The sequence below is a fragment of the Zootoca vivipara genome, chromosome 1, assembly GCF_963506605.1.
Source record: "Zootoca vivipara chromosome 1, rZooViv1.1, whole genome shotgun sequence".
Classification (NCBI taxonomy): domain Eukaryota; kingdom Metazoa; phylum Chordata; class Lepidosauria; order Squamata; family Lacertidae; genus Zootoca; species Zootoca vivipara.
Genome location: NC_083276.1, coordinates 45,950,316 through 45,966,961, shown reverse-complemented (window position 1 = coordinate 45,966,961; position 16,646 = coordinate 45,950,316). Strand labels below are relative to the sequence as shown.

Here is a 16,646-nt window from a genome sequence, read left to right as displayed (position 1 = left end):
CTGCCAACCTAGCAGTTCGAAAGCACGTCAAAGTGCAAGTAGATAAAAAGGAACCGCTACAGCGGGAAGGTAAACGGCGTTTCCATGTGCTGCTCTGGTTTGCCAGAAGCGGCTTTGTCATGCTGGCCACATGACCTGGAAGCTATACGCCGGCTCCCTCGGTCAATAATGCGAGATGAGCGCACAACCCCAGAGTCGGTCACGACTGGACCTAATGGTCAGGGGTCCCTTTACCTTTACCTTTAGGCACATACAGAAGCAGCCAATTCTTCAAGGATTCAGATCCTAACCTATTATGGGCTTTAAAGGTGAAAACCAGGACTTTTCGTTTGACAGAAATAAGAGCTGAAGAAAGTGCAACTGGCATAATATCATCATACCTGCCCAGTCCCTGCAAGTCTAGCCCCCACATTCTCAACTAAATGCAGTTTCCAAGCCTTTTTCAAAGGCAGCCCCATATAGAGTGCATTACAGTAGTCTAACCTGCAAGTTACCAGAATGACCTGGTCACTGGGGCCAGGTCATAGTAGCTAGAACAGCAGTGATCTACTGGGTGTATAAGGGATAATAAATCAGTCTCTTCTCAACCAACCTGGTCCTGAGCTGTATAGGACTTCAGATGTGACTAAGTAAGGTTCATTTTAAGTGAGCCTGCTGGGAGTGTGACTTGGTTGAATATAAGCCAAAGGCCTTGGGTGGAATTTGTTTCACTAAGATTGTCAGCACAAGCATTTGTTTTCCAGATGGAACAATCTCCCTCTCTTCCTCCCTGGGCCCTGTTCTGGGGGTCTGCCCAACCCTCCAGAGATTTGGAGAAAGGGGGAAAGCCCTATCGAGCTAGCCGGAGTCCTTCCGCTGGCTTCCGCTAGTGCACCAGGTTAGTTGAATCTAGTCCTTTGAAACCAAAATCAAATATTTATTTGCCCAACTGTGTGTGTGAATGCAGTTTTCCAACTGGCTTTCCTCTGCAATGAAGTTTATAAAGCACCACGTAACTTCCTAAATCCAATCTAGAGGGAGACCACTGGAAAGGCAGAGGGTCTCTAGATGCCAAGTGAGGAAATTGAACCCCACAAGGCATTCAAGGTAATCTTTCCATAGCTTTTCTCTTTGCAAGATGCTTGTGAATTTCCATTAGAAAAACAGCACCGGCTGTCACTTGGTGTTGCCATAGTGCTGCTGAATACAGAACATAATAAACTAAGCTGTGGTGCCCCTGCTCCACTCCAGCTTCTGTGACCTGCCGTTCGGTGGCAATTCAGAAAGGTTTCTCTTTAAAAGCTGTTGCTTGATGTATACTACCACTTAACAGATGCTGATTGCTGCCTTTCTCCTGCTGTGTTAAGGGTACACCAAGCAGATTTGGGGGGGGGGGGAATGCAGTTGCACAATAGGAGCACTTAGCAACACTGGCATTTGTAATTGCTGCCGCTTTGAAGTGCAGCAAGTGAGCCCATTTCTTTTGCCTGAATCGATAAGCAAAATAGCCCCTTTAGTCATGTCCTGGGTGTGCCAGTCCCCAGTGTCTCAAGCACAAAAACGGTTCCTAAATGTTTAACTCCAATGGTTGATTGATTTTTTTATTTTTTGTATGAAAAGTCATCCTTTCACTGTCATCTTCGACAAACCAATTTGTTGTTCTGAGCTTCCCTTTCAGGCTTTCCAGCAAGGACCCTTCAGGCATTCCCTCAATATGCCACACTAGCAAAGAAAAGCAAACAATGGCGTGTTGGCAAATGGTAAGAAAGGGGCTGAATGCTGCTGTAATGTGCTTCTCGCTTAGAGCATGCTGAGTGTGTTTGGTTGCGCACTTCCAAAGGGATCAGGCAAAAATACAGAAAAGAACAACTAAACGATCAGGAAATGTTCCCCTTCCAAATAAGGAAAGGGCAAAACACTTGGGAGTGTCTCTTCATACCTGGGACCCAAAGCTGGCACTTTACAGTTTGCCTTGGACTAAGGGTGCAGTCAAAATTAAAGAGAGGGGTTATAAATTTCAATTTTAGAGTGTTGTCTGCTTGCTTCTCCAAAACATGACCAATCTGAAAACCTAATACCTAATAAAAATAAATTCCATTTCTTAACAGTCGTACCTCGGGTTACGTACGCTTCAGGTTGCGTACTTTTCAGGTTATATACTCGGTGGACCAGGAAGCGTTTACTTCCGGGTTCGCCGCGTGCGCATGTGCAGAAGCGTTCTGCGCAGTATGCGCATACGCAGAAGTACGCTTTCATGGTTGTTTGGGTTGCATACTTTTCGGGTTACATACCGCACCCTGGAACAAATCAGGTACGTAACCTGAGGTACCACTGTATTATGAATCACCCATGAATTGTCACTTTAGCAGGAGTTTGGATTTGATATCCCGCTTTATCACTACCCTAAGGAGTCTCAAAGCAGCTAACAATCTCCTTTCCCTTCCTCCCCCACAACAAACACTCTGTGAGGTGAGTGAGGCCGAGAGACTTCAGAGAAGTGTGACTAGCCCAAGGTCGCCCAGCAGCTGCATGTGGAGGAACGGGGAAGCAAACCCATTCACCAGATTACGAGTCCACCACTCTTAACCACGCTGGTGTAGAGGGAGGGGCCAAGCTACCAACAAGTCTCAATTTGCCCTGCTGCTTGCAGAGGTCACTGGCTGTTGCAGCAGAGAATGTGGCCGAGGACTCCCCATTCCATCTTGCCGTTCCTTCCATGGGAATCACTTGATGTCACCTATTGCTAGTGGAGGTGGCAGCTGTCCACTTTCTATTTTGTATTATTTTCAGCCAACCATTTATGTGACTTTGATTTCTGACAGTCATCTTGAGCTGGATGGAAAGATTCAAGTTTAATTAGTGTTTTATTATTAAACAGTGCCCTGCTGGATCAGACCAAAGGCCCATCTAGCCCACCAATTCCCTTGCTGAATCACATTTTCCTTTGGTTCACTATATATTTTGTTGTGTTCATGATGTTTGCTGGTTTGGGGACCTTTGGACTGAAAAAGTGGTATGTAAATGCATAATAATAATGGCACTAAGTTCTGGTTGCTGGAACCAGTTTCCCTAGGAAGTCAGACCACTGGTTCATAAGGCTCAGCATTGTCAACACTGACTGGCAGCAGCTCTCCAGTATTTTCAGAAGACTCTCTGCCAGCTCTACCTGGAGATGCCAGGGATTGAACATGGGACCTTCTCCATGCAAAGTAGATGGTCTACCACCAAGCTATACCCCTTCTTTCAAGTTCAGGAAAGGGGTGGGGGCTCTGCATAAGCCATGCACCAGTCATGACAAAAACCTCAAGCATTTCCTCAAACTCCTGTAAAGAAAAGCTAAGAGATTAGGAAAGTAAAGCACCCTAAGACTACAATTTATAGTCTCAATATATATATTGCATATGTGATTTTTTTTTTGGCATCATACAGATCTCTCACATCAACGTTCTTTTGCAAAGTACAGGAAACACATTCGCTCAAAGAAACGTGAAATGGATGCTGCTCAAGCCATCAAACAGTAAAATGCAATCCACGTGGGAAGGTTAATTGTCTTGAAAGTGAAGTTGTTGCTGCCTTTCCTTTGCGTCCCATCTCAACATCATCTAACACCTTTATTTTAAAAAATGGTTCGTCGCAGCAAGGCCCACAGATTATGGCTCAAAAACTGTACTGGGCATTTATAGGAATCTATTCAGGCTCTTCAGTCAGATGATGTGTGGCATGAACATGCAATGTTCATTACTTGAAAGAGACACTCAGTACTCCAGGACTGGGGGAACTAATTTGATCTCTCAACCCAAAACATGATTTTTTAGAAGGAATCTCCAGAGTTCCACTGGATTGACTTCCTAGTAACTGTGCTTAGGATTACAGCTTTTGTCCTTCTGAAACGAACAGTGAATTTACCCCAGATCATTGCAAGGTTAGCTGTCAGTCGACTATAACACTCGATACTATCACTGCTTAAGCAAGATGCAATGGGGCCACGCGTAATATTTTCCTACTTCCTAAAGGTGTCAAGAACCATGATGGATGAACTGGGTTAATATGGATGCAGTATGACACACACTGTCCTCTGGGGTTTGCAGTTGCTGATCTTCAGCTCAAGCATTGATCTTCCTGCCCAAACAGTTCAAGGCAGCAAGATGAGTTTAGCTCAACACACCTAGCTGTACCATGACAGCCCAGTGAGAGTTAGCTGAACTTTCTCCTCCCCTGCCCCAAGGCTGACTTGGCCGGAAGCATGAAATTGGTAGCACAGGCATCTCCTGGGCAGATGTACAATCAGAATGGGCAAGGCTAGCTTTGTTTCTCCAAAGTAAACCTGTCACCAAATTAATTCTCCAATGTAAATATTAGAAGCCCCACCTCCCAGCTCTTCTCCAGAAAGAGTAGACCAACACCCCTCATGATGGCGCATCCACTTTGGCAGAGAAGTATCACAGGGAAAATGAATATTCCACCCCAATATAGCTTTCCATAAACGGAAAGCTGCACTCTTTGATTAGACCAAGTGTTGCTTTGCCTTAATGCACTTCCCCAACTTGATGCCCTCCAGATGTTGCTGGACTCCAACTCCCATCCCCCTGGGACAGCATGGTCAAGGATGATGGAAGTTGTAGTCCTACTAGCATCTGGAGTGCACCAGTTTGGGGAAGGCTTACTTAATATTTCATCCTTTTTTTCACCCCAATGGATTCATGCTTCTTCTCAAAAAGCTGAGCACGATCCCTCATTGTAACTAGGGCTTCCTGTTACATCTCATTCGAACCTTTTCCTTGTACTCTAATCCTATGCATGTACTTACTTGGGAGTCAACCCCACCAATTTCAATGGAACGTATTTCCAAGTCCATGAACAAAACCTAAGCAGCTTCTGTGGCTGGCACCTCATTCCCTTCCCCACATGGCCCTGTTAAGCTATGCCACCTCCTGTCCTTTCAGGGCCAATTCCAACACTTATGGCTTATTTTGTACCAGCAATCCACCTGAAGTGGGAACTTTAGTCTAAAAAGCCTTAGACTAAACTCAATATCCTTCTCTAAGGCATGTGTTTAAAAGAATAGTCTACCCACCACAACCATCATATAAATTCATCTCCCAGTACAAGGGCATGTGTATGGGTTGTGAGAAAACTTGAAAGAAAAAAGGGCAAAATTTAAAAATAAGATTTCATTTACCAAAAAAACAAAAACAACCCACTTAGATGCTGCATCTGTAATCCAGAGAGGTTCTTTGATCAGGCAAGCAGAATCTGCTGTATGCTCCAAGGCATTTTGACTCCCTGCAGCAGCACCAAACCACAGCTGGGCTCGCAACTTCTCCAGAAGTTTTGCCCAAGTTACAGAAGCAGCTTGTCAAGAGGCAGCAGAAGGATGGGAAAAGCCCTCTCTGGTCACGAGACGCTCACTGTATAGATCTTGTGTATCATAGCCCACATTTCAAAAACATTCAGGGGACAAAAGAAGAGAAAGAAAAAAGAAAAACCAAAGGTGATTATGCCATCTTCAGCAGAACCCATGAAATGGGACATCCCAAATCCAGAAACAATCACCATGCCTCCATATACATGAAATATACAACATTACAAGCAGCAGCAACTTTACATCAGGCAATGATTCTCTCCTTCCCTCCCCCATGCCAGTCCAGAATAAGATTGTTGATTTGCTCTCTTTAAATTATTTTGTAGATCTGTGGGTCTTCCAGAAGAAGAAGTAGTGTCAAGTCACACCCGTTGCCGATATCTCACGAAGGCCCACACGGCAGCCGCTACTATGGCCAGCCCCGGCACTAAGATAACCGCCAAAGGAAGGCCTCCCGGGTCTCCGTCCCCTCGGTGGCTTGAGGGACCATTCTGGGGCAGCAGCTGCAACAGGAAGGAGAGCGGCATTGAGGGCAGCCAAGCCAGAACAAGAAACCTCAAGCAATTTCTAAGGATCACGTACTTCTCAAGCCAAGCAGGAGCAACACCCTCAAGTCGGGAAACCAGAGGACGATTCTGCTCCAAGTTAGTATGCGACAAAGCTGAACATTCATTAGCCCTAGACGGCTTGTGCTCTTTGCACAATAATGAGACTACCCAAACTTTCTTTTTTATTTTCATTTTCCTACCGCCACCGAATCTAGCCTCCACATTATGCTTCAGACAAGTCATAAAAGTCTCCCACCTCTAGAGTGGTTTCTTGCCATTGCTGAAGGCAGACTGCAGATGCCTTCCTCAACAGCCACTTTTTCCACAAAGCCCACCAACCACCTTCAACCTCAAACTTTGGATCATAACCTGCTTGGGACAATTTTTTAAAAATAATTATGATGCCGATGCTGCAGAATCTTTTCCATGCTACAGTAATCAAGGAGAGGATTCTGCCTTCGGCATATCACATGTTGAGTGAGATTAATTCTGAAGGTGACCACATGTGTGTGACAACAGCAATCATTTACAGGGTTAGGAAACAAGAGAACTGAGACACTCTCTTGAAGACACATCACGCTGCAGCACAGGGCTTTGGAGGTGCTGCCTAACAGGTGCCTGCAAACCCGTTTTAGACCCAGACACATCTTTACCTGCCCCTCACCTCAGGTTATATATGAAGTCAGGTGTGGGGCAGGAGGACGTGGCTTGGCCACTATAGCTTGGCAGGTCAAATGAGGCTACCTGGTGGGACGGATTAGCCCTGCAGGCTCCCCAACACTGCCATGGGGGCATACCAACAACAAATATTTGTTTAGCTTACTACATTTATAGACCGACTTCCTTCCATTATTAAACTCCGGGTGGCAGCCATTGGGTTCTCAGGTTCCCGTCCAGATATTGACTAGGACAAGACCTGCTTAGCTTCAGCAAACTAGTGACCTCATTTGCCTTCAGACTACACAATCCAAAATCTTTCCAGTGGGTGGAAGAACACCAGAAAAAAAGGGCGCCACGATAACACAGGGATTGAAAAGTTTCAAGTTTTAAAATATATGTACAGCCAGCTAGGAACTCTTCCCCCCCCCCCAAAAAAAAATCTTCTTAAGGGTCATCACCTGATTGGATTATCACAGAAGCAGCAGTTAGAAGGGCACAACCTTTCAAGCTATAGTGGTAAGTTCCAAGAAACAAAATTAATACACACCCTATGTTGAACCTTTAGTGATACTTTATCACCCGCAGTCCTGAACAGATCCACGACGTGCTGGTGCAGCATGTTCTTCAGCTCCTTGCCATTAACCTGAGAAAAACCATTATAATCAACAAATTAGGCATACACGGACAAGCCAGGTTAGATGCTGGATTGTATACAGCATTTACACAGTAAGTAAGTGTTCAAAGTGCTTCACACCCTTTTACATTTTTGGAACAGGCCAAGAAACGGCCAGGATTCTCCATATGTTCTTGAAACAGAAAATTCATAACTTCTTAACTATAGGCAAGCATCCAAGCTTGTGAAATCACGCTGGCGTTGGAAAGCTTTAAGCGTTCAGCAGAAAATGTACGTTACTTGGGATAAATCTCTGTTGTAGTAAATGTAGTGTTGTAAAGTTCATTAGTGGGTCGTAAATCCTTAGACCCACGCAGCCAATCTTCAATGGCTGCCCAGCACGCTCCCCAGCTCACTCTGCAAAGCTTCTTCTTGTTCGGACCCAGCAGAGTTACAGCGCAGCTGGAACGATGGCAGTCTGTGTCTTCAATAAAATAGACTCAGCTCCGTTGCTTCTAATCTAACTCAACTTTATTACAGAAGCATAAAAGAAAAAGAAAAACCAACAGAAGCTAGCTGCATGTTTGCAGCTCTTATCTGTAGCACTCTCTCCTACACACTCCTCTCCGGCAGAAACTCAGACTCAGACTCTCAGACTCAAAACTGAACTCTGAAACAAAGGAAATTGCACGTATCACTTGTGGGCAGACACCCAGAGAATCAGAACGCCTCCAGAGTGTTTTAACTCGGTGGTGGCGCCTGCCCTGTGGAACACCCTCCCAACAGATGTCAAAAAGGAAAACAACTACAAGACTTTTAGAAGACATCTGAAGGCAGCCCTGTTCAGGGAGGCTTTTAATGTTTAATAGATTACTGTGTTCTACTTTTCTGTTGGAAGCCGCCCAGAGTGGCTGGGGAGACCCAGCCAGATGGGCGGGGTATAAATAATAAATTATTATTATTATTATTATTATTATTATTATTATTATTATTATTATTATTATTATTATTTATGTGTTCACCAGAATCCTAACGATCTCACTGAGAACAATTAAGAATTGCTATCTGTTTTAAATATTGCAATGTAAAATAAGCAGCACAATGTGATAGTATTCCGACAAGTGTTGTTGTTGTTTAGTCGTTTAGTCGTGTCTGACTCTTCGTGACCCCATGGACCAGAACACGCCAGGCACTCCTGTCTTGCACTGCCTCCCGCAGTTTGGTCAAACTCATGTTCGTAGCTTCAAGAACACTGTCCAACCATCTCGTCCTCTGTCGTCCCCTTCTCCTAGTGCCCTCCATCTTTCCCAACATCAAGGTCTTTTCCAAGGATTCTTCTCTTCTCATGAGGTGGCCAAAGTATTGGAGCCTCAGCTTCATGATCTGTCCTTCCAGGGAGCACTCAGGGCTGATTTCCTTAAGAATGGATAGGTTTGATCTTCTAGCAGTCCATGGGACTCTCAAGAGTCTCCTCCAGCACCATAATTCAAAAGCATCAATTCTTCGGCGATCAGCCTTCTTTATGGTTCAGCTCTCACTTCCATACATCACTACTAGGAAAACCATAGCTTTAACTATACGGACCTTTGTCGGCAAGGTGATGTCTCTGCTTTTTAAGATGCTGTCTAGGTTTGTCATTGCTTTTCTCCCAAGAAGCAGGCGTCTTTTAATTTCGTGACTGCTGTCACCATCTGCAGTGATCAAGGAGCCCAAGAAAGTAAAATCTCTCACTGCCTCCATTTCTTCCCCTTCTTTTTGCCAGGAGGTGATGGGACCAGTGGCCATGATCTTGGTTTTTTTGATGTTGAGCTTCAGACCATATTTTGCGCTCTCCTCTTTCACCCTCATTAAAAGGTTCTTTAATTCCTCCTCGCTTTCTGCCATCAAGGTTGTGTCATCTGCATATCTGAGGTTGTTGATATTTCTTCCGGCAATCTTAATTCCGGCTTGGGATTCATCTAGTCCAGCCTTTCGCATGATGAATTCTGCATATAAGTTAAATAAGCAGGGAGACAATATACAACCTTGTCGTACTCCTTTCCCAATTTTGAACCACTCAGTTGTTCCATATCCAGTTCTAACTGTAGCTTCTTGTCCCACATAGAGATTTCTCAGGAGACAGATGAGGTGATCAGGCACTCCCATTTCTTTAAGAACTTGCCATAGTTTGCTGTGGTCGACACAGTCAAAGGCTTTTGCATAGTCAATGAAGCAGAAGTTTTTCTGGAACTCTCTAGCTTTCTCCATAATCCAGCGCATGTTTCCTATTTGGTCTCTGGTTCCTCTGCCCTTTCGAAATCCAGCTTGCACTTCTGGGAGTTCTCGGTCCACATACTGCCTAAGCCTGCCTTGTAGAATTTTAAGCATAACCTTGCTAGCGTGTGAAATGAGCGCAATAGTGCGGTAGTTGGAGCATTCTTTGGCACTGCCCTTCTTTGGAATTGGGATGTAGACTGATCTTCTCCAATCCTCTGGCCATTGCTGAGTTTTCCAAACTTGCTGGCATATTGGGTGTAGCACCTTAACAGCATCATCTTTTAAAATTTTAAATAGTTCAGCTGGAATATCATCACTTCCACTGGCCTTGTTATTAGCAGTGCTTTCTAAGGCCCATTTGACTTCACTCTCCAAGATGTCTGGCTCAAGGTCAGCAACCACACTTCCTGGGGTGTACGAGACCTCCATATCTTTCTGGTATAATTCCTCTGTGTATTCTTGCCACCTCTTCTTGATGTCTTCTGCTTCTGTTAGGTCCTTACCACTTTTGTCCTTGATTATGGTAATCTTTGTACGAAATGTTCCTTTCATATCTCCAATTTTCTTGAACAGATCTCTGGTTTTCCCCAGTCTATTGTTTTCCTCTATTTCTTTGCATTGCTCATTTAAGAAGACCCTCTTGTCTCTCCTTGCTGTTTTTTGGAAATCTGCATTCAGTTTCCTGTATCTTTCCCTATCTCCCTTGCATTTTGCTTGCCTCCTCTCCTCCGCTATTTGTAAGGCCTCGTTGGACAGCCATTTTGCTTTCTTGCATTTCCTTTTCCTTGGGATGGTTTTCGTTGCTGCCTCCTGTATAATGTTACGAGCCTCCATCCATAGTTCTTCAGGCACTCTGTCCACCAAATCTAAATCCTTAAACCTGTTCCTCACTTCCACTGTGTATTCATAAGGGATTTGATTCAGATTGTATCTTACTGGCCCAGTGGTTTTTCCTACTTCCTTCAGTTTAAGCTGGAATTTTGCTATAAGAAGCTGATGATCTGAGTTACAGTCAGCTCCAGGTCTTGTTTTTGCTGACTGTATAGAGCTTCTCCATCTTTGGCTGCAGAGAATATAATCAATCTGATTTCGATGCTGCCCATTTGGTGATATCCATGTGTAGAGTCGTCTCTTGTGTTGTTGGAAGAGAGTGTTTGTGATGACCAGCTTGTTCTCTTGACAGAACTCTATTAGCCTTTGCCCTGCTTCATTTTGAACTCCAAGGCCAAACTTGCCAGTTGTTCCTTTTATCTCTTGATTCCCTACTTTAGCATTCCAATCCCCTGTAATGAGAAGAACATCCTTCTTTGGTGTCATTTCTAGAAGGTGTTGTAGGTCTTCATATAATTGGTCAATTTCACTTTCTTCAGCACCGGTAGTTGGTGCATAAACTTGGATTACAGTAGTAATTCCGACAAGTACCTCTAAACAAATCCAATTTGAATCAATTACTATCCCAACCTACGTGTACCTACTTTTTGTCAGATGCTGTGGATTTGTCCTAGGTCACCTATTTTCCAGGTGAGAAGAACAGGAGTTGGATGGGACGGACATACATAAACTGAGGAGCGGGAAAGTCTTAGTATCCAACCACACAGGCTCAGACGAAAACAAAGCAAAGCAGTAGGGATGTCCACATAGCCACATCACTGCCACCAGAAGAAATTTGCTTATAAATGAGTATTTCTACTTAAAATCAAGAGCAATGTTTAGAAAGAGGGCTCAATAGAAATACAGCCAATGTAAATATTAAAAGTTAGTACATGCCCCTTCCCAGAGCTATGAGAAACGTGGTTACATATCTCCACACACACACACACACACACACACACACACACACACACACAACTGCATGCACTGTGATGCCCTGAATACAATTTGCATGTGAAGCAATAATAATAATAAGTTGACAAGTAGAACTAGAGATTTGGGGCAGGAAAATTCCACCCTCAACCAGTGAAGCTTGGTTCTCACGCTGCATTTTTGCATCCCTTGTCACCTTGCCTCTCCTACTGTTTCCCAGCAAGCACCAATGTGAGGAATTAAGATTTGTGAGCTTCTTAGAGCAAGGACTCTTTGTCTTCTTTGCTTGTCTTACTCTTTAAAACACCACATACATGAATGGAGCTGCATAAGTTAAACAGTGGCTTCAAACCGAGAGCAATGCATACTCTAGAAACACACTAGGGAAATCTGTGGCTCTTTACAGCGCAGTTTTATATGGCTCACATAATGAAAAATGATGTGTGACGACCTAAGGGCATCAGTGAGTACATATTACATTTTCAATGTGCAACAGAGCCTTTACTGTGAGGCAATATCAGCTGGGGGGGGGGAGAGAAAACTTGGAACATATCTGTAAGGTTTCCTTTCCCGCAGAGGCAAACAGTCCAAACTTCTAGAAAGGTGGAGGAACAGCATCAGTATCTTACCCATAAGCTCCCTTCCTTTCACTGCAGAAACAGACAGGTCTCAGGCAGGAGGAATTAACTCCCAGCTTTGGATCACCTGCCTCTGGAAAGGCGGAGAAATGCCTCCATACATTTGTTGTAAAATAAAGTCACACTGGGGAGGAGAACCATGCCAGAGCGGATGCTCAGAAGGAGAGCAAACCCGTAAAGAAAACAAAAACTCAGCTGGGCTTGAGTTCCACTCACAAAAAATCCTTACAAAGGAGCTTGCAGCTTTAAGCAAGCTTTGACGAAACTGTTATTATTGAACCTGAAGCCATTTCTGTGGAGGGGCCTAAACTACTTACTGCTAAAATTTTGTCCCCCTCCTGCAGGCGTCCATCGAGGGCGGCGGCTCCATCTTCTTTGATCCGACTAACATAGATGCCCGTGTCATTGGAGATGTATTGCTGGTCTGTTCCACCAACTATATTAAACCCCAAACCTAAGAACAAGAACAAGGTAGACAGAAATGAGAACCAAGACTAGAAATAAGCCAGGCACCCAAAATACCAAACTAGGCCATCCTTCTATACTAGTAGAACTCTACGGCAAAAGCTGGGATCAAGGCGAATGCTATTTTTTAAAAAAAAACACCCAAAAACCAATTCTATTAAAAGCATATTTTTCACTTTAATGTTAAGTAACACGGTTTGGAAAGAAGCCTGAAATTACAATAGTTTTAGAGCCTTCTTTCTGGATACACTATCTTCAAATGAGAATGAGGTCAGGCAAATGTCTCCTTGTGTAAAATTGAATTTGTACATTCCACATACCTTAATCAGACAGAGCCAGTGTTAGAAACTCAAACATATTAGCTATTCACCTAATGCCCCTTAAAGCTAGGTTATGGGCGCAATGACAGAATAACTAATTGCAAGACTTTTTTTTTGCAAGACAAAAAAATGAATTGTGCACATCATCAACATACATACACAAAATCAAGAGTAATGTTTAAATCACTTTTCTGCCCCTCGGTTACTGCTTTTATATTCATAGCTGCCAAGTTATCCCTTTTTTAAAGGGATTTTCCCTTATGCTGAATAGGCTTCCTCGCGAGAAAAGGGAAAACTTGGCAGCTATGTTTATATTCTCAGGCTCATCCAAGAAGAAAAGCCCACTATATGGTCCCAGGACTTCATCGTCTGTATTCTCAAGTGATAGATTCCATGTGTGACTGCTCTCTCGGCTCAAATGCCTTCTGAGCATGGGAAGGATTAAATCTTCTCTGCTCATGTGCAGATGATGATGATGATGATACAAGGTGGTCAAACACGTGATCCTTCGTCTGCACTAGAAAATGGCAGAATCCTAAGAGGATTGTCCAAGATCAAATAGTTCTGATGTAGGTTGCCTTGTCAGCTGCTAAGAATTTTAGCAGGCTAGGCCAGCCTTCCTCAACCAGATGCCTTGGACTACAACCTCCATCATCCCCAACTACCAGAGATGCTGGCTATGGCTAACAGCACTTGTAGCCAAAAATATTGGATGGCACCAGGTTGGGGAAGGTTTGGCTAGACCAGGCATGTCAAACCTGCGGCCCTCCAGATGTTTTGGCCTACAACTCCCATGATCCCTAGCTAGCAGGACCAGTGGTTGGGGAAGATGGGAATTGTAGTCCAAAACATCTGGAGGGCTGCAGGTTTGACATGCCTGGGCTAGACCAAATTTGGACTGTTAGTGAGAAATTGCTTGTGAACAACAAGCAGCATTTCAGAGACAGATACAGAGAGTAAACTGAGTGGATTGGGGCCCAGTCTATGGTGCATCACATCAGTGGCTCCACTTTGTTAATTTTAAAGGGGAATGGTGGTGGTGAGAAATGGTGACCAGGCACAGGTGGCAGATTTCCTTCACCTATTATATATGTGGCAAAGAAAATATTTTGGTATCTTCATTCTTGCATGTCAAGCTGTGACCACACTCACACAAAAAAAAACCAACCCTCTTTTATACAGCTGTCAAAAAATACAGCAGCCCTGCTGCCTTTGCTTCTGGTCACTCTAAAGAGCGAAGGATATATATGGAAGGAAGGAAGTAAAGTCCCATGTTGAGGCATAGTCCTGGCCCTGAAACAGTTGAATCCTACTAGCCTAGGCTAGAGTTCACTATTCAAGCCATCTCACTTTTCCAGGCAGCAAAGGACAGGCAATCAAGGAGGCCAAATTTCTACAGAAAAGTATTTAGGAGACTCTACAAAGAAGAGGTGACAAACAATGAGAGGGGTAAGTGGGGTGCAGATCCAGTGTATTACAACTAGTATCACCTTGCGCAGAACCTTAAGAAACAATTCAAAGCAAGGTATCCCAGATTCCATTCCAGATGCTGCCAATCTTTTAACCACGAAAGTCAGCAGCAGACTCAAATGCTCCCTCCCTTCCCAGTCAGCCATAACCTGCTTCACCTTTTTCATCTGCACCCAATGTCTAATCAAGATTTGAAAGCAGGATTTGCAAATCCTGTTTAAAAAGAGGCTTGCCTTTTTATTATGGCAATGGCAGGGGAAGATATTTTGTGATGCTAATAGGAATCATTTTGAGCCAGACTGATGAGTACACAATTCATATTAGCATTGGGATTAGTCCATCTGGCAATGTTAAAAGGAAATAATCAAGACCACATGATATGAAATCGTCAAATATGCTAAATTAGAAAGCAATCAAAATTTGCTAAAAGGTAGCCTGTACTGTATGAATCTTGGTATTCAAAGGAGGAATTATGAGCTTTAATTTGGGGCAAATTCTGAACTGTAGCAAACATGATAGGATATGGCAGTTCCTTTCTTTCTGGAACAGCTCTATCTCATTCGTCTATCGTGCAGCAAGTGGAAGCCTATACATCTGTATATATAGGAGGAATGAGTGCTCTGCTCTTGTGATTGAATCCTGCTTGCTGGTTTCCCACAGGCAGGGCCGTCTTAAGCACATCCGGCGCTGTGGCACAAAGATCCCTCTGGCGCCCCCCTCCCTTTCCCAGAATTTAGAACTCGGGTCCCAACGATGTGGTGGCGCGGCTGGCCAGACTGCCGGAACCCTGTGCTTGCTTGCGAGGCTCCAGGGTGCCTCCTCCTCCTCCGCTCCCTGACAACGACAGCCAACTGCCGGCGCTCTCGCTGCTGCCCAGCGGCCCAAGGAGCAGGAGGCGGTTGCCACGCCCCCGCTTGTGGTGGTGGGGCGGCGGGCACCGGTGACGCGGAGGAGGCACCTTGGGAGCCGCTCCCGCCACCGCTGCTCCCTCAGACAGCGGCTCAACGGGCTGCGGCTGAGGGGATTCCTGTGGCTGAGGGAAAGGAGGAGGAGGCTGAGGAGGGCTTAGTGGCTCAAAAGCCGTGCAGCTCCCCCACTCGCTGTGGTGCCCCTGAGAGGCTGGCGCCCTGGGGCAACGAGCCACTAATCTCTATGGGAAAGATGCCTCTGCCCACAGGTATCTGGTCAGCCACTATGAGAACAGGATGCTGGACTAGATGGGCCCTTGGCCTGATCCAGCAGGCCCTTCTTATGTTCTTATTCAGAAGCTCCCTTGCATTCAAGGGAACTTAGTCCTAGGTAAGTGTGCACAGGACTGCAACCTCAGTCTTGCATTCTGCTGTAGGTGTGTGTGTGTGTGTGTAGATCATGGAGAGTTCCACTGCAGCTGCAAGTACATGACATTTGCCTCAAATATACTCGCAGAAAAACAAGAATGTGCTTGCCTTAAGAAATCAATGTAATTCTGAGTGAGAAGGTTAAGTTTAAAGCCTTAGATCCAGTGAATATATAAAAACTCAGAATGGTAAGCATGTGATGTAGCGACTTAAAATGGTAGGCAATGTGATGTGAGCCAGAGTGCAATGCAGTGGGAACCGTTCTCTCTCGTGCTGCAAGGGGGGGGGGGGGGGAGAAAGAGAGAGGCCGAAAAAGCTGCACCAAGTCGGCACAGTCTATTATTAACATTTCCAAACAGAGGCGTCCTCTCGCCCACGCAGTGAAGTTATGTACAAGCGGCTTCGCAAGGACAAAAAGTATACAGGCCTCAGCCGGGCGCTTTCCTACTAACTCAAGAGCCAGGACCCAGCTGCGAAAGTTGGTCGTTGCTCGGGGAAGTTGGCCGGGTCAGATCTCGGAAGCGAAAAGCAGCGATCCAAGCCCACGCGGCCGCCCTCTCCCCACCACCCCACTCTGGAGTTGTACCTGAGGGTCCTCTGGTGAGATCGATCACTTCCTCGGAGAGGAGGTAATCCATTCCCCCGTTCATGCTTTGCTCCTCAGCAGCGCTGCCTCCCGTCCGGCCGCCCCTTCTCCGCGCGCTTGAAGGTGAAACAACCGGACCAAAGCGGCGGCTGCCGCAGCAGCAGCAGCAACAGCAGCGGCGGCAGCACTTTCAGTTTCATCAGCCTCACGACAGGAGGAAAGGAAGGCCGGCCGCTGAGGATTCTGGGACTCGTAGTCCTCAACAGGCTTTCGCAACTTGCGCGCGGACCCTTCCGCCTCAGGCAGTCGCTGCCTCGTGTGCAGGGAGCGGGTGAAGTGACGTCCTGTTCGTTTTTATTATTATTAATGGAAGTATTTATATTATGTTTTAAGCCGCCCTCTCACGAAATATAAGGGCGGTGGTATTAATAATAATCAATAATAATAAAAAATAATTAATTATTTAGACTGCCCTCTCACAACATATAAAAGCCAGTCAGTGGCAAAACCGACATTTTAGGCAGTGCTGTTTGCGAGTAGTAAGGAGAGGACTTCAGGTTCACAGTCTATGAGGAATTGCGCCTATTTTTCAAAAACGGGACGCCACTT

At 45.1% G+C, this 16,646-nt stretch overlaps 1 protein-coding gene across 1 annotated transcript; it reads right to left on the bottom strand.

The window, feature by feature from the left end:
• Positions 1 to 3,353: 3,353 nt before the first annotated feature.
• On the bottom strand, positions 3,354 to 16,250 carry SYNJ2BP (synaptojanin 2 binding protein). Its single transcript, XM_035113323.2, has 4 exons — positions 16,038 to 16,250; positions 12,177 to 12,313; positions 7,097 to 7,192; positions 3,354 to 5,844 (listed from the first exon to the last, which is right to left on the bottom strand). The coding sequence occupies exons 1-4, from the start codon at positions 16,099 to 16,101 to the stop codon at positions 5,704 to 5,706; spliced, it is 438 nt and encodes a 145-aa protein (XP_034969214.1). The 5' UTR covers positions 16,102 to 16,250; the 3' UTR covers positions 3,354 to 5,703.
• Positions 16,251 to 16,646: the final 396 nt, after the last annotated feature.